The 18,463-nt window shown below is 41.9% G+C and overlaps 1 protein-coding gene across 1 annotated transcript; it reads right to left on the reverse strand.

The window, feature by feature from the left end:
- Positions 1–8,765: 8,765 nt before the first annotated feature.
- Positions 8,766–18,225, reverse strand: LOC136433511 (thioredoxin-related transmembrane protein 1-like). Its single transcript, XM_066425798.1, has 7 exons — positions 18,030–18,225; positions 15,666–15,781; positions 15,050–15,095; positions 14,379–14,507; positions 14,178–14,223; positions 13,109–13,210; positions 8,766–10,909 (listed from the first exon to the last, which is right to left on the reverse strand). Exons 1-7 carry the CDS (start codon positions 18,191–18,193, stop codon positions 10,661–10,663), a joined length of 852 nt encoding a protein of 283 aa, XP_066281895.1. The 5' UTR covers positions 18,194–18,225; the 3' UTR covers positions 8,766–10,660.
- Between the last annotated feature and the right edge of the window lie 238 nt (positions 18,226–18,463).

Below are 18,463 nucleotides of genomic sequence, written 5' to 3' on the forward strand. Positions count from 1 at the left end.
AACAATGTACGTCTGTATTAAATATCCTCCTTGCTAAGAGCTTAAGAAAAGTACCGTGCTTTTTACGCTTACCGTGGACAGCAGAAGTGACGTTGGTTTGTACCGAGATGTATCGTTACACCTGCGTGATGATTTCAAGCAAATGTCGTCCCCGGTCTTCCCGTGTGATGACTGCATCACAAACAGGGATGGTCAGGACGACTTGAATCTTAGGAAAGCAAACAAGTGTATATCTTTTGCTATATGGCGGTGCGGGGGTGTAACGTTACCAGAAACCCTATCTTTGCCAGAAGGAGAACAGGTGTATCATAAAACGGGGAACAGGTGTATCATACAGAAGTGTGATTTCGCAATACCCTTGTTTTGTTGGCATCACCCTTTCAAACACTCCCCCAAAACAACCAATGGTTCTTCATCTAGGACTCCGGCTGCTTTAGATAAAGCTGAACTACATAACAAGTCGAAAACATGGCCAGTAACTCCTAAGTTAGCTGCGCGCCACCGGCCGTCGGTATGCCTGGCCTGGCCGGCATGTTTGTACTGACAACAAGCCGTGGGGTACGTGCAGGTAGGGAATTTCCCCAATTTACGACTTGTGTTCTCTCTAAAGGCGGACATCGACGGCTTCTATGCCCAGTTTCTAAAACTAGTCTTAACACCAGTCTATGAACAAATACTAGTAGAACGCTCTGTCCCAGATCACTGGTAGACGGACAGACGTTTAGAGATGATAATTATATAATCCAGTCTGCATGATTGACAGGTACATGACCGTTACATAAAACTTGATTTGTTCAGAATTTTTGCCCAACCACGGTCAAAGTTCGTGACAGAGCAGTGTTTCGCCACATCAGTCATTAGCTGGTTCACTGTGTACCCGGCCCTGGCCCACTGTTGGTGTGGGAAACAAACATTTAGCGAATAAACACGAAACCACAACTGTTAGATTAAAGCCAGACAGCTAACGTTATCATGTCGGTTGTCCGATGGTTTGCTCAGTTAGCGGCCGAAGACCGACACAAAAATGCGCGAACAAATCACGGAATGAGATAATGGTCTGAAACGTCCAGCGGCAATGGGTCTTCTGCCTGTTACCGCATACCTTATGCTGGTAACTCTCTACTGAGCCACGGGTCCTAGTTATTTGGGTGAAAACACTCCAACAAATCTAAGCCACGTTAAGCCGCCGTTTACTCTTCTCTGTTGTTTATACAGGCGAAAACATTTTCTGTTTTGTTTAGAGGCGACATCGAACGATATTCAAATTACATGGGGCTGCGGTTCTGGACAAAAAGCTCGAGTCGGCGGAGAGGGCGGCAAACAGAACCTGATAGCACCGTGACATGCGCACAGACAAACATCGCCGCGGAAGAGGGAAGAGCGACAACAGATTTCGTAACGTGATTCTTGGAAGAAGCCGAGATGGGAAGAGATTCTTTTATGCGCAGGTTCTCCAAAGGTGACAACACTATGATTACACAGACAACACCATAACACATAATTGTAAAAACCCATCCAAAGTAATTCCAAACGATACCAAGAAACTTAACTACAAAATAGGACGACTTTGTTCACATAACCGGCGTACCGGCACACCACACACACATCATCCAGTTTTCCGCGTTAAAGGTACAAGCTGAGTAAGACCACGGTACCAGACTGATAGGTCTGATTCACTCACATCTACTCTTGAGTGGTGGGTTCTTTAACAAATTCTATGTGTTTCTACCCCCAATCACAGGACTTCCGCTTTACGTCCCATCCGAGAGGATACGTCGAAAGCCATAAGACTTTATAACTATAAGAGAAAAGGTGAAAACGAACTGCTCCACAAAATGGGCACAAACTAGCGCAAATATGAAAACAACACCAAAACAACCCCGTGTAGCACACGTCAGTTTGCAATGTACCACTATGAGGGGCATAAGGTACATGTATGTGTAACCCAATTGCCATGAATGGCTGAAATGTTTCCGAGGGATACATATTTCTACATAACGTTATACAAGGTTGCCAACCCCCGAGAGCCTGTACGCGAGGCTATTGTTAAGCGTTCTTTGTTTTACAGGCAGCGTGGTTGTAACGCATTAAGCTCAGGTTTTAGGTGACGCGCCCACTCTAATGCAGGTGAGTGGGTACTAGTACCAGGCAGATGAGAAGGAGAGAGGCGTTACTTGCAATTGTACCCACATCATACACGACGATATCTAGCAAAGCGGTGTAAAACATGTTCAAACCTACTGCGGTGAAGACTAGCCTGGTTACATCTAGTTTGTACAATCTTCGCACCACGTGATATTGGTATTTACATGAAGGGCCAGAATAGGACGATGACTTCTTGTCAAAGTCTTCTCTCATGTTTACGATTCGGTTGAAGCAGGTGAGAATTTCGTCCACTTTGGTGCGATTTTGAGGGTCGCTGACCTGTGACGGTGGCTGTTGACATAGCTGACTTCGACCGACTTTCCCATGAGTAGGGCAGCAGTGGTAGCACAGCGACAGAACACAACGCACAACAACTGCCCTGTTAATGTTCCAAGAGAAAAAAGTCTAATTTTCCAGTTTCCAGGTTTCTCATTTCCATTTTTTCATTGTTAAGTACGATTTTGGACTAATGTACATCCTCGATTAAGGCGAAGCATTTCGCTTTTTCAAACTGCCCTTAAATTTACGGTGAGAGCATCCTCTTGTTGTGCAGGTAACACTTGAGATGGCGAACGAACATTTGTCGTCGTTTGTAGCAGGGTTTGTTGATGTTAGTCACTTTTATCCGCCACGCCTTTTATACACCCTATCACTCACCGGAGTCACCGATTTTGGCAGACTGGTGTCACCTTCCAAAGGAATAAATGTGACTTTCTGGACAGCTTTGAATAAAAGCTGCTCGTGTCCTATTTACGTTCTACTATACCCACACTGCGCACACGTTTAGGATAGTTTGGATTATCTGCGGTTTTGGAAGTTAGAGTGTCTGCCGAAAGATACCTGTCACTCAGAGAATATCTTCCAAGTTATCGGCTGGAGGGGGGTGATGAATGTGGCATGTGTCCTTCAGCCAGTCATCGTTGAACCAGGAGCCTTTTTAGTTATTTCAGTATCAAACAAGAAAACTATCGCTTTCATATAAGTCAACAATTCAATATGGAAAGACTCCTTTTCGCGCCTCTTTAGCGTGGCCATTAAGGAACTTGTACAAAGGTTTTATGGAGAACTCTTCACTTCAAATCTTCATGCGATCAGTGAAACACACAACAACACTGGCTACTCCCCGTTTACTCGGACCTGTGCGGAGTCCAGCCGAGGAATTTGAAGGTCACCTATGCACTGCTACCCTTCCCTTCTTATCATCGGTATCTTCATTTGTTCGTTCATTCAGATCCTTGAGTACACATAGAACAGCACGTTTCCATCCTATGTCAGTAGCAGAGTATTTTTTACAGGGAGGGGCTGCACCAGTTCCTAAATACATCAACGCTATACTGAATGTTCGGACGGTCCAATGATGATCATGTTAAAGGTGTAGTGCGTCAAACCATCACTTATAGCACCCCATCAGGCTGTACCATGGTTACCAGACGAAACCTCATCTTATCATTAGTTCTTTTCTCAGGGAAGAGGTTATCTGAAGGTGGTGTTTATGGCCATGTTCACTACCGCAGCTGGAAAAAGCTGTTCCTCGCAGCATCCCGTGATCCTGTGCGCACCACTGGCAACTTCTCCGAAGATCCCCGGACTCCTCCTGCTTCTCGTCAGATGAAAATAAAAGTGACACGTTTGATATTCAGGCTACCTGTTCAGTGTCCTCCACACTACCCGCAAACTTCCTCCGATTTCCGATGTCCCTCCTCTTGATGAACAGCTGCAACTCAAGGACGACATGAAGAGACACTTGTAGTTTGTTTGGGAAGATCTCAAGGATGCAAGAAAGAAACGAAGCAGTGGCCGGCCGTCAACACGAAGATCCGTCCGACCCTGTTACCTGAGGACGTCACGGCTATCGCTGACAGGTTCAAATAAACCAAGGTTGACCTCACGGTTTATAGGCATATACGATGTCAGCTTATATTCTTGACGGGGAACACTAGATACCAATGCAAACATCTGTGGTTACCACAATGCACACCTAGGTGTCCTCATGAAAAGGTGTTGTTTTTCTTTAAGAACTGGTGGCCCTGTTTCGGGGCGACAGGACAAGGCCGCCAAATCGCCTTAATCCGTCCACACGGCATGGTGGTCAACAGGAAGATGAAGTGGTTGATCAAAGTGGATAAAGGCGACCAGGTTTCTTCACGGCCATAGCCAGGGAGAAGTCCAGAGAAGTCAGGGTTTAGGTGCACGCCAGGTCAATGCCCTGACTATGCCACGATTCCTCCGACCTTTCACTTCTCTGACGCAATGTCATGTAGGAACACCTTGACTGAAATAAAGTGATCGGGGAACGTCTTACAGCCCAATAACCCGTGCAGTATTCATGGTGTTTACGAAATGTTAACTAGAACACTGACATACCTACTAGTATTCCATCTTGTATAAGTGACTATTAAGTCTGCCCCCTATCGTTCATTCCAGTTTTGGCGTTCCCTTAATTGACGTCAGAAGTGGATTGAGATATCTCCCCATAACATTGTAGTTACCTGGCCTACTTCCTGCCCAGGTCACCCCCCGGTACCGTGGGGAGTTAGGGACGCACGAGCGGCTGTAATCCCGGGATAACTATGCCGCTTTCTCTCTTGTTTTTACAACTAATGGGCGCTACACTTGACACCCGGGTCAGCTTCCACTTGGGTGTCCATCATGCGACTGTCAGCATAACGCCGAGCGGTGCAGAGTTTCTGGATCTCTCTGGGGCTGACCTGGCAACGACTTTCCATAAAAAGAAGTACCGGTGTTAGTTCGCGGGACGCCATTTTATAGTTTTCTGGGAATATAAAAATCGGATATCCATGCTAGGCAAATGAAATAAAATTTGTCCCCCATATATACCTGTGAAAAGTGGTACCAGGATTCAATTTCAAACGTTATCGACGCCAGCAGCTCGAACTCTTACAGTTATCATGTATGTTAAATGTATATTGTATAGAAAACCGTGTTTAATCGACACCAGGGCTCGCGTTTTTCACTTGATATACAAAATACTAGTAGCCATCTATTGGCCTGGCTAACTTATGAACTAGAAGATCTATTTCCATGACACCTAAATCATAGCAAGTTATCCTGGATAACGGCTGAGACTTTGAGATATATCTTTTTTTACAGAGGTATGTTGAGTCGCCCTGGGCCATGGGATGTATTTGAAATGTGTATGCTAACGTTACTTGTATACAAAAGCTTACGCCCCAGACCAGGATTAGTTGACGGGATGCCCAGCAATCGTTTCATTTTATTACAGGCTTGTAGGTCTAGAAGCATCAAGTGTCTTGACTAATGATTATATGGAGCTGGAAAAGCAATACATCAGATCTCAAACACAATCTTAGCCCCGATGCCAGCCTGTTTCCAAGCCAGTTACAAGATGTCAGCTCCTCGACTCCAGGGCCAACATGCCCCCAAGGAACTTTGGTCACAACCTCAGGGTCTATAAACTCAGTGTTTCAAAATTTGTGGCAAATCTGTGACAAAATTTCCTTCAGGCATGTTGGCCGTGGAGCAAAGGAGTTGGCATGTCATGGCCCTGGAAACAGTCTGGCGTCCAGGCTATCAACAATAACAGTATGTGACTGTGAGCTGTACAACAGGAGCAGGCCTGGGGACGAGACGTCGATCCCGTTCCCGGTCCCATAGATGATAATAGATTAGACAGTGACGTCAAACCATCGTCAAGAACTTCCTATGAAAAGAAAACATTTCTCCATCCATACCTCTTGATAAAAAGCTATCTACCTCTTATCTACTTACCGAAACAGAGCACCTTGCCACCTGAATCCTGAAAGATGATGGAACCCAATAAACGTTCTCTGGATGTGAGGCTCAGCTAGTGGTGTTCTGCAGAAGAGGGCGGGACGAGGGTCGGACAGGAAGATCGATCACAGTTACCTAGATCTGTCCGCACCGGAATCTCGTTTTGGGGAAAGATTGATTCGCCAATAATTGGTCACAGAATCAGTGAGGATGTTTTAGTCGTCACAAGAAAAGCACCAGGCGCCAGTGCCAGTTGGCGTAGATAACATCACTTCCTCGTTCACTCACCTGCCAGTGATAACCAGGGTCCCCAGTGGTTTATATCAGGGCACAACATGAAGAGAAGTTTGAAAATAACGCTAGTAAAGCTTCGTATTGTAGATAGATATTCTAGCAACACATGTAGTACATTTTGATCTTCATGCGACACATTGAATAACTTTGTTTCAAACAAATCGACCATCTTGTCACAACTTGACATTGGATTTGTATAATCTCCAAGCAGATTTAATGGTTGCGAAGACCGTATCCAACTGGCAGAAGAAGTTTTTATTGCCTTAGCTTGCAATAAAAAAACTTCTTCTACCAGTTGGATACGGTCTTCGCAACCATTAGATCTGCTTGGAGATTAGGATTTGTAATCAAGGCTGTTGCACTGAACCATAAAACAACACAGCATCATCATCCTAACATAGAAGTCACCGGTATCGTGGTCCTTCATCAACATCCAAGAATTATGAGCTTTCTTGGATACCGAAAACCGCGCCGGAGATTTGACAAACAGGGGCTGTGGTCATCCAGACATACAGGATCATACAGCAGCCTGGTGTGTTTTTGTCAGACATGCAGAATGTTTAATGTCGGCTCTCGAGGAAAACATCAAAACAGATTCCGGGGACGTGAATAGCGTGACATTAAGATGGATGTGCCATATCGGCACAACAAACACCTCCCTTCTATAAACACGAATAATCTCCATTGTCCAGTCATCTCCGTGCCGATCGCCACTGAAAGATCTGGGTTGACGCATTGTAGCTGCCCGAAAAACGGAAGAAACGTAGTGAAGGTTGAATACAAGGACTGGCACAAAGCGGTCGCGACGGTTAAGCTCATGTTTGTTGTCAAATACAAGAGCTCTGAATTGGAACGGAAGAAACGATGATTACAAATCCGACGGAAATATTTAAAAGGTTGGCCAGAACTTTTCCATTAAAGGAAAAAGTAGCAAAAACACGAGTCTCATAAAGATTCCTGGGCGGTGCTACTTACAGTTGGTATTCTCGAGGACCTGAGGTCATGTAAAAGGGTATTGAAAAGGGAAAGCAAGTCTGGTATTAAAATGCTTAGTCTCTACCAGACACCACAGATCACGGTGCGTCTTCCAGCTCCTCTGACATGTTATCTATCTATTTGGCAAATTTGCACTATTTTTCCAGCGACCTGTGGAGCCTGGTGGAGACTAGAAAAGACCAGCTCTGCTCTACGCACAGACACAGGTGCGTTCTGCAGGTTTGAAAATACACAGGCCTGCAGGTTTGGACACTCAGCGGTGCCTGGTATCACAGCGCTGTTCCATTTGAGAACTTCCGAGAGGGAAAGATAGATAAGTGTTCTCTGGACCAAAAGCTTTTCTTGTCAACACAATTGGCTTGTCTGCCTTCCAACGTAGAAGTGAATAGTACATTATATAATGTTAACACAACAGAATTACGAGCGTTATCCAATTTTCAAGTCAAGGAATTAAAATAAAACCCATGCCAGGTATCAATCATATACTTTCCAAAGTGTTCCTACCACGCAGTAAACAGACGACTGTTCATCAATTCTCAGTCTGTCCTCTTGCCCCAGTACTGTCTTACTATTCTACATCACCCTTTCTAGATCCATCTATCAAGTGTCTGATACCCTATCTGACAGCAAACTTCAGCACTGCTGGTAAACACGCGCTTCTAAGTAACATCATGTTTACCCAATTTGCAGCCGTTATAACGCAGCAGAAGCTGTGCTAAACCTATAATAAATCCTGCTTCAAAAAAACTTCCAATTATGAGTAACAATTTACTGCACAAATCAGGCCGCAAATGCTGCATCGCTTTACAAATTACTAGTAAGTGATATACGTATTTCTAGAAAAAGGGGTTAACAATTTGCAGATGTCCCTTTAAATAGGAGTTGGTGGTATAGGCCTGGCTGTTTTTATAAACGACTAGTATAGTTCACCACAGTCTATCTTGACTGACAGCCAACAAAGAGCAGACCTCTCTTGGGTTTCTGTAAACTTCATTTTGTTATCTGTTCTCCTGAGAGGCCGTTCCAGGCCGGGTCTCGGCCTCATCCTGTAATGATTAAATGTGTGGTTACCAGATCTGCGCACTTCGGTACAGGAATGTTGTCTTACATGGGAGGGCTGCACCTGTACATTGTACCTACATGGTGGTCATTACCACGGACACATTCCTGACAGCTGTACACGGTCTCCCAGAGGGGATTAGCAGCTGAATCTGAAAGGAAACGCTAGCTTTCCCTGCTCAATAATATTTTCAGATCTGTATAAGAACTCGGACTGGATGTCTGCCAGTATGGGGAAATCCACAAGTATTCCATCCATCCTAAACACATTATTGACAGGAATGGAAACAACCTTGTGGTATGTAGACGACTTGAACTCCATTAACCCTACCAGTGCAGTGACATCGAGTGTGACAACCAGTTCTAATGGCAATGGAATGGTTATTATAAAAGTCACACCAATTGTTTTGGGTCTGGCCTTGTAGGATGGCACCAAGAATGTACCATATTTTCCATTCCTTGGACACTATCTCACTACACCAACAAAGGAGACTAAAACATAAATACGTAAAAGAAACTTATCAGTATAACGGGACAAATGAAACTTGCATTGTCCTTGCTTTAATTTGCTTCTTTGAGAATAAAGGACAAAGTTACTAAACACATATGTCATAAAAAAGGAGTGCAATTACTCAATTGCAAACATGTACAACAATCATCACTGTTCTAGCATCACTGTTGACAGTTGAAGTAAGCCTGCATTTGGAAACAGTGTGGTTTGATCCATGCTATCCTGATTGTTGTGTCTATACATGTCGTGTTCAATCAACCTAAACACCTAAGTCTGCCAATAGGTATTAAACAGCTTTGCTCTGTTTGACGCTCTGTTCATCCATGTTTGATTCAACACCACATCCTGACCTAAATTATCTTTCTACGTATTTCTACATGTAAACGATGCAGCCCACATTTAATAGCTTGTTATCATAAAAACTGTTCAGTGTGTACTGTAGTTCTTTAGTCCTACAACGGTAAGGCAACTGCTAGGTCCTCATATTCTATCAACACACATTCTACACCAATGCGCTCTAAACTTTTAGTGGCCCAACATTTAACATTTGTGACTACAATTTTGTCTATCAAGGAAATAATGACAGCCATTTGAATGTTCATCATATCCCTTTGACTTCAAACAGGTAGCCAGTTGACAAAAAGACTTCTGCAGCATTATATCTTTGGACCTAAAACAAGTAGTATCAAAATTAACTTTCAGCTGGCATTTACAACAAGGCAAAACCATTTTCTCTTGTCCTGTGAAATGACATTTCTTCATAATAGTTTTATGACAAATGAAAACCCTAGTGTTAGTTGGACTTTTAACACTGTATCCCTACTCAATGCAATAGACGTCACAATACAATACGATGCAATTATACAATATGAGGCATGAACATGGCAATGTCACTCATACAGGTCTGCACTAAGTACAGCATTTTTCTCAACTCTAGGATCACAAGAAAGCCACATTTTTGCACATCTATCTCTCATCTAACACAATCATTCATGGTAGTTTGCTATGAACCTCTTGGACTGGAATATGTTCTATCAAGATTATTACCACTCCACAAATATGGAATCACAAGTCATCATCAGCAACTTTGACAATAGAGGTTAGGCTTGCATAGTCCCAGACATGTGACATTTGGGACAGACATCTTAACATAAGATGTGCATACAGCTGTACAATTAAAATGTGTTCTTAAGATCAGCTCCTGAAATTGCTACTTTGACATGATTTCAGTTAGAATCATACTTACATCTGAAGTAAATACAATGTATCACAGTGCACATTTGCTGCCTGATTGCAGCAGAGCGCCTACCAATCTCCAAGCAGATGTGGTAAAATTGCAAACTTCTTTGAACAGCCTTTTTTCTGACATTCCTCCCAAGTAAAGGAATGTTTGAAAAAACTATTGGTCAGAACAGTTTATATAATTTTGGCCAACAGGGATGTTCATCGGAAAGGTGTCTTATTGATGCAACATTTATACCAGGATCCTACTGTTGTGACCTCCCTTGCATTTATTATGGACAACATCTAAAAACAGCTTTTACCATTACTGACTCTGCTACTTGTGTATCAATCCCTTAGCCTGGTATCCAAACCTATTATAGCTCCTGAGTCTCCTCTCCGCGGAGGTTTTGGTTTGGATACGGGGCTACCAATCCCTGCCATCCCTTACAAAATTTGCAATCCCCAAAAGTCAAAATGTGTAAATGTCTTGTCATGAAAGATGATAAAAAGTAAACATATAAAACACATAAAAAAGACAAGCATTCAGGATCAGTGCACTCCCAACAACTGCAGCAGCTTTCACATAATGCCAGTTTGGTCAAGAGTTAAAATCGACTTAAAATTGGGAGTTGAAAAAAATTGCACACTGATGAAAACGTAATCACAAGAAGCAAAGGATTATTCAGCCGTTGCCTTCACTCTCCTTTTCCTGATGTTGGCATCATTATCCTCTTCTGCATCACCCCCCTCCTCTTCCTCCTCCTCCTCTTCCTCTTCTTCCTCCTCCTCCTCCTCTTCCCCTGGCTCCTCTGTGGTTGGTCTGTCGTCCCTCTTTACCTTCATTGGGGGCATCTCCATCTGGACGGGTTCGTAGAAGCCTTTAGGTGGGGCCGCTGGGCACAGACAGTCGGTGATGAAAACCAGCACCTGGAACAACAACAACAACAATAACAGGTGATGAAAGTTCAGCCCAACCAGAGGAAGCATCAGGGATGTGTGAAGTAGCTGTTTCTTGTGTACTCTGTTCACAGGGCACTTGAGTTATCATGACAGTACATACCAGGGAGGAACATGACATACATTTTACTGGGTGCTCACAGTAATCTATTGAATGCTCTCTGGTCTGTTGACTGCTCTCCCTACTGACTTCTCTCACTACTGACCCAAACCAAGGAGGTTAAATATCTGTATCTAACATCCTTGCCCAAACTGAAGTGGGCACTAAGATTGGTCCATGGCCAGGAAAAAGTTTTGTCAAAAATCATTTAGTTTGCTGTTTCCCATTCAAGAAGTCAGGATTCTTTGAAACAGACCAAAAAACACAGAATCCACTAACCCCAACCCACCCCCACATTAGCCTTTGTGCTAGGCTAATCTCAGGTAGAGTGCCAACTCTGAAAGCAGTTGGTTAGTTATCACCTAAAGCTGGGCGTCCGGTATTCAAGTAAAGCTACATTGTATCCTTTTTTCTTTATTCTAGTGGTACTTTCTTGTGTGAAAAGCTGTTAAGTTCGTCTTTGAGAACACCACGTTTAAATGTTTGCTTGCAAAGTTTGTATGATAAGGAAAGTGTGACCAGTGACAGTCTTATGTTCCTCAGTAAAAAGGGACATTTGGCAGTAATGGAAAGACAACACATGGAAGAAAACCTTGCTAAGATTAAGAATGGATGGAACAATCCACATGTTGGTACATGTGTATCTAACTGGATTGAAAAAAAAGTAAACATTTGTATGCTTTCCCTTTTTGTCTATTTCACAGTTCATTGTGCAAGTAATGAATACGACTTTACAGTTACAAGTACATAGGTAGCTGTGTTATTCTCATCCTAAATCCTTTCACAAATAATTTTCACAAAGTACTTATCCTTGACACACTCTTTGGCTTTCTTAAGACCTACTTAAGGTGAATAGTGAATAGTGGGAAGAATTGCTTGACCATCCATCAATCCTGACCCAAAACATGAAGGCATTTGTCACTACGAAACACTGCAAGACCAATGCTTTCATGAAGAAATCCTAAGACAGTGCTGGTCACTTCTGACGTGTCTGGCTACTATTCTGTCATGTATACCTGAGTTTACACATCATTAACTGCACCACTTTGAACCTCGCGGTAGGAGGTCAGGGTCAGTTCACACTGTACACAACACAGGACGCCATGGGCAATTCCTAGTACAAAGTACTTAATGAGGGATTGAAAGGGCAGTTGAATGGGGATGTTGTGTAAGTAAAAGCTTTCAAGTTGTCACATCATTTATCACCACACCCTTACCTCCCCAGGCTGTAATAGGAAACCCCAGGTCACGACTGCACACACATCCACACCCACTATGATGGGGATATGCAAGTCTAACATTGACGTAGGATGCGAATATTTACTCAACTGACAAAATGGCTCTTAGTATAAAAGCGAGATTTGGTGTGGCTCATTGTTAAGGTCCTTATGAATGTTTCTGTTTTAGGATATGGAAGGCTGACTGTCATCATGTGGTCAAGACAGGCAATCTAAAGAACCAAAAAACACCATCAACATTCTTTCAAACCCAACCATGTGTGGTTCAATATTCTCAATCTTGTTATTCTCATTTCTATAAGATTCAGTAACATTCTAGAAATATTTTTGTTCACTAGAGTTGATTACCCTAGTTTTGTTTTAGAATACCTAAGTGCTGGTCTGCATGTGACATGTCGATTCATCTACTTGCACTACAGGACCTTTTACAAGTAGAAATGTTTTCAAAACAAAGAAAGACATTCAATAAGTGCCAGGTGACACAGGCCACAGTAGTTCACACATGATCATCTTTCCACCATGAATCTGTAGTATTCTGTACACCTCTGTGTTCATGTATTTGCTATGGTAACATATTTTTCTGAGAGGCACACAGATAACTCTGAATCTTGCTGTTGACATGAGTTATCATACTAGTATGTTTAAACATGAATAAAAATGATTAGATGACAATGATCTTTATTTGCACACTCCTGCCCACATGGCCTACATGCCATACAGTAGTTTCAATAACACATGAAACGTCATCAGTGTAGAGAATTGTTTCATGAAGCGTTCTTAATTAAACAGTCAGATAATTAAAACAACTAAATAACAACAATGATAACTCACCATTCCTATGAGAAGACCTGCGACAATTGTGACAGCAGCAAATAGACAATAGGAGCCCCACACAGGTATACCGTAGTCCTCTGTGATGCTGGTATGTATGGTCTGCCGATGAAACAGAGGAGCAGCGTGAACAATGCGGGCAGAAACTACAGGAGAGACAGAAGAACAGCGCACAGGAGCAGCAGCTAGTCAATACTCCGCTGGGATGGCAGGGACTGCAGCACTTGACAACAGACACTAGCCTTTTCATGTTGGCTAGACTCGCAGCATTCTACTATTTTTAGTTTGCTGATCCTTGCATTAGAGTTCAGTGCTGGGCTGTTTCCAGCTTTGAATTTTTCTCCAGCCATTGTTTGGGTGCAAATGTTGTTAATTTTCGTTGTTAAATCTGTCATTTTGATATTTTTTGTTGTTGAATCTGTAATTTCAAGCTTGAAAAATACATTTTAATCAATTTCATGATGTGAATTTCAGATATTTTTGACGGACTGGGCAATTTTTTTTGTCTCAACAGGCAAATTTTCACCATGAGACGGAGGGACGGGTCCTTGAGACAGCCCTGGTTTAGTGACAAGGAATGATCTTTTTATTCTCCTCCATTATTGTTTTATATGAGAATCGATATATGCACACATTAATGGCCTTACATAAACACTAGCAGGAAGAACAGAACATGGCTTGTTCTTACAAAGCACAGTGCTGGATAGCATACTCTGCCTGAATAACCACACCCTCTTGCAGTTTAAAGAGAAACTGCAGGAGCTCTGTGACCAAGAGCCATTCAATGGAAGCTATGGCCAGAGAATGCTGCATACTTCTGCAACTCCTGGAATCTCAGATGGAATCCTGGATCATCAGATGGTTTACATCCTTCAATTTCAGTCACCCCAAGCCCTGTGTAATACTTCTTAGCAGATTTTTGAATGTATGGAAATAATAATAATACTGAGACAAATCTTTTATGTTAAATACAATCTTCTCCTATCATTATGCCAAACATAATACTATAACATCTCATTGTACAAAGGTTACAAAGTACACAATGTAAGAAAATTTTAAACATACTAACCCTGACAGCCATTGAGATCTTAAAAAGCCAAGACACACAGGACATGCTGTAGGAAAAACACACAAGTCAACATGTCTTAAGAAATGCTCAAAACATCAAAGAAACAAACATGCAATCAACAGGCTATTTTAAAACATTGTAGCATGTACGTTTTGTTCATAATAGGACACTTAAATGGAGGAATGAGGAAAAACTACTTACAGGAATGAGTTAGGAGCCTTCCAGGACTCGACAGGCTCCACACTTTCCCACTTCTTATCGTCCACGAAGCTGATGAAGTCATCCTTGGTGCGAGCGCCTGTGTATTTACGGAACTCACCATCCAGCACACTGAGTACGTGGGGAATATGATTATGAGACAACTATTCAATCAGGTTGTGTCATTTGATGAAAGAAAAATGCAAAATCCATCACGTTTGCATGGAAACACCAGTTGGGATATCACATACTGTAAATACAGAAATGTTTGCGGTGGTTTTATGTTCGCGGTTTACGTGGCGACCGTTTCATCGCGAACCTAAAACCACGACAAATATTTTTGTCCAACACTGTAGGAGTGTGTGACTGTTGCGCTGCCGCGATCTTAAAACCACCGAGAACACTCCATTCTCGCCTTAGCGCGAAATAGAAACCACGCGAACTGTACTGCATTTACAGTACCTGTATTACATTTTTCTTCCAAGTCAATTTGAAATATCAGGAAGGACTGCCAAACCTGTGCAACAAAATCCAACACATTTGCTAGACCAAATAATTGCTTGTCAATCTTACACCAAATGAATTCACTACTTATTCTAATTTTATTATCCGTTTGTTATATACATGTTTGTGTCAAATCAGTGTATATATACTTCTAGCTAAGGGATACTTACTGGTAGATGGTTGGCAGAGAGGTAACGCCAAACCTGCCACTCAGTCCTGCAATGTACAAATGAACATGAACAAACACATGTCATAATAGCAAAATATCTTTATCTCAAGTTTCATGGCCCAAAACATTAAGTTGAGAATCTCAGAATCTCAACTTAATGTTTTGGGCCATGAGGCCAATTGCAACTGACATGTGCCGATTGTCGAGATGAGCAGCTAGTCAGAATTACACCTGACACAAGTGGTTAGTTTTCAACGACGATCAGTCTGTTTTTCCATGCCTGTATTGCCTTTGAATGATAATAAAAATTGTTTCTTGGAAGACTACATGTGCAACAATACTTGTTTTGAGTCTTTTTGACTCAGAGTATGAGGTACTAGTAGTCTGTGATAGGATATCAGTTCACAATGAAAGCGCGAATGTGATGGGTTATAATCAGTGCTACATACCGCCAGACTGGTTTTGGAGTTGTAAAAACGTTTCGGTTCAAATCAAAACATCGGTAACCAGTATTGGACTTGCATACGATACATTCTCCATTTTGTTCTAAATTATCTAAAACCTTCCAAAGATCACGAAATTTGCGATGGAAAAGTCTAGATCTCCTTGTGCCTCACCTGCCTCCTCTGTCACGTCCACCTTGCCCACCTGGATCTCCAGGTCCTCTCCCCAGTCTGCAAACTCCTCCCAGGTGGACTGCAGGTTACGGCAGGCTGGACACCAGGGGGCGTAGCTGCAACACACGGCAGGTGTTACAACCAACTCACGGTGAAACTCAGCCATTCTTGTAACTGTTATCGCTAGCAAAGTATAAGCATAGGGGCTCCCTATGCTGTGATTTGACAAATTTGAACCCCTATGCTGTGTTCCTTTCTGGGGAGAAGCCTGTGACCATTCATAAATCTTTAAAAAAATTAATAATTGGCTTTAGAACAAGGCTGTAACAAAGGGAATGCTTTACTTGCCCCTCAAATTGCAAGAAGTGTCTCAGGCAGCCAGGGTGATGCATTTTTCATATGATGATTGTGTATATGTGACATTATGTGTATTCTTTCTCAACAAAGGTATATCTAAAACCTCCTTCTTTTACAAGTCTGATGACGTTTAATCCACTTCAACTTTAACTTGTATTACCTGCCACACTGGTATCCACTACTTTAACTTGTCATCTGCATCCTGTCCATCTAATCTTTTTCCATGACATGTCATGTATTCAAGAGTATACCGGTAATGGCCATTTTGGAAAATGCACTTACTACTAAAATACTACTAGTAGTAGTTTCTCATTTAGCCTGATTCAAGACCATTTATGTCCATAATTATCTTCAAATGACACAATTCATTATTGGTAGTAGTAGTAGTAGTAGTGGTATTCAAGAGTGTACATGTCACATGTACACAGTGAGTATCAAAATCAATCGCAGCTTGAACAATACAACTCTAAGTCTAACATCATATAGTATATAATATCATCATGTTATGAACTCTGTATTGCAGAATGGATTTCATTTCACAAAAAATCATTCAAGTCCCTGGAATATTGATATCATATTGTATTACATGTGTATTAGTCTATTTATCATGCACAGAATCAACTTTTATGTATTATTCATTACACTCACCAAAACATTTTCTTTTATCTTATCACAATAATCAAATCTAAATTTGAAAAGGATTGAAATTTTGCATGAAAATATTGGACCAAAATTTGACTTCAGAAATGCTCTCACTGGTACTGGAATTATGATAAGCATTGCAATTGTACAACACTAGGCAGACTGTTATTAATGTTTTATCTTGATCATAACAAGATGCCTTGATTGAATCTGGCTTTCATCGGTGTTCATTTTGAAACGCACAAGGCGAGTCAGTACAGTCTCCTGGGAATCAAACCCTGGCCCGTCAGGCCTTTTAGCCCAGTGGTAACTGTTAAGTGCGTTGGGTTTGTACGCTGGCACCACCAGCATAGAAACCCAACGCACTTACCAGTCAAGACTAGGTTAAAATTTCTGGACCAGTTAGACATGTCAGTACAATGTAAGTGGCACTTGAACCACACTGTTACACTCCTCCCCCTTTCTCCTTTAGATGATTCGTCCTCGAATCTCTGAGTGCAATATTCCTGTGCAGCAATTTTGCCATTACTGAAACGCATGAGGCAAGTAGTACAATCTCCTGGCTCCCGAGAATCAAACCCGGGCCCGCCAGTGTACAAACCCAACGCACAATGTAGATGTCATTTACAATATACATGATGAGTGAAAAGGAATTCAACAATGAAGAGCGGTCTAAACTGGAACAGTCCTACTTGACCGAAAATTATACTCTACTCTACTCTACTCTACTCTGCTCACTTACCACTAACTAGTAGACGAAAAGGTCCAGACCATCAAGTGGCACATGAACCACAGTTACATTACAATTTGCATACTTTTTTGTCACCTGCAGTTAGCCTTTGGGCATAGATTTGCAAGGAACAACAACATAATAAATTTGGCACATGGAACTTCCTATAATTATACTGTGCTGTTACTTCTGTTATAACATTATGTACAAATGGTTACTACAATAGATTCCACAGAATTCACCTCTGAACTGATCTGATGAAATTATGCTTTGTTGCCAAGACTCAAGTCAAGAGAGCTTTATTTACAGACACTGCCTTGAGACGTAACATGTCATTTGCATATCCTTTCTGTACATAACTTTTAGAGTGTATGATTCAGTAGGTTTTCTGATAAAACGGGAAATAACGTTTGAAATAAAAACCCCTGGGCTTCTGAATCAGTTGTTTATACATGGTTCGATACAAAGGCATCAAAATGTTAATTCCATGAACTACAACACACATAAATCTGAAAGGTTTTGAAAAACCCAATGCAATGTTGTACTGATTTTGTAACGTTAATGTTAAATCATAAAAAAATCGTATTTTGCTAACGTTGGGGGAGGGGGGCAACACAACAATCTAGGCTACTCACAATTCTACCATCCATTCCCCCTCTAGCATGGACGCCCAGTTGTCTTCGGTCAGAATAACCACGTTTTTCTTGGCTGCACTGCAAACGAGAAGTTGGGCGGCGAAAAACAGGACGTAAATCGCCATGAGGAAGGGAGGGCGAGGGTTTTTGCTGATCGCCGCCATCTTTTTTTAGGGATAATGCATTGGAACATTCCAAACACAAAACCGGAGGGGTGGGCAGGGTAAACATCTGAATCATTATCATATAGCCATTGTCCATATAACGTTAGTAGTTAGACTAGTAATACTAATTAGTAGTGCTTAATAGTAATCAGTAGTGCTGTGCAGTATTTGATTTTATGTCATACCTGGGCCACTAAAATGTTTGATATGGGTGTTCCGCATCACACGGGCTTCCATAGAATGTTTAGAATGCATTTCGAGTGTGCCAGT

The sequence above is a fragment of the Branchiostoma lanceolatum genome, chromosome 4 (genome assembly GCF_035083965.1).
Source record: "Branchiostoma lanceolatum isolate klBraLanc5 chromosome 4, klBraLanc5.hap2, whole genome shotgun sequence".
NCBI classification, from domain to species: Eukaryota; Metazoa; Chordata; class Leptocardii; order Amphioxiformes; family Branchiostomatidae; genus Branchiostoma; species Branchiostoma lanceolatum.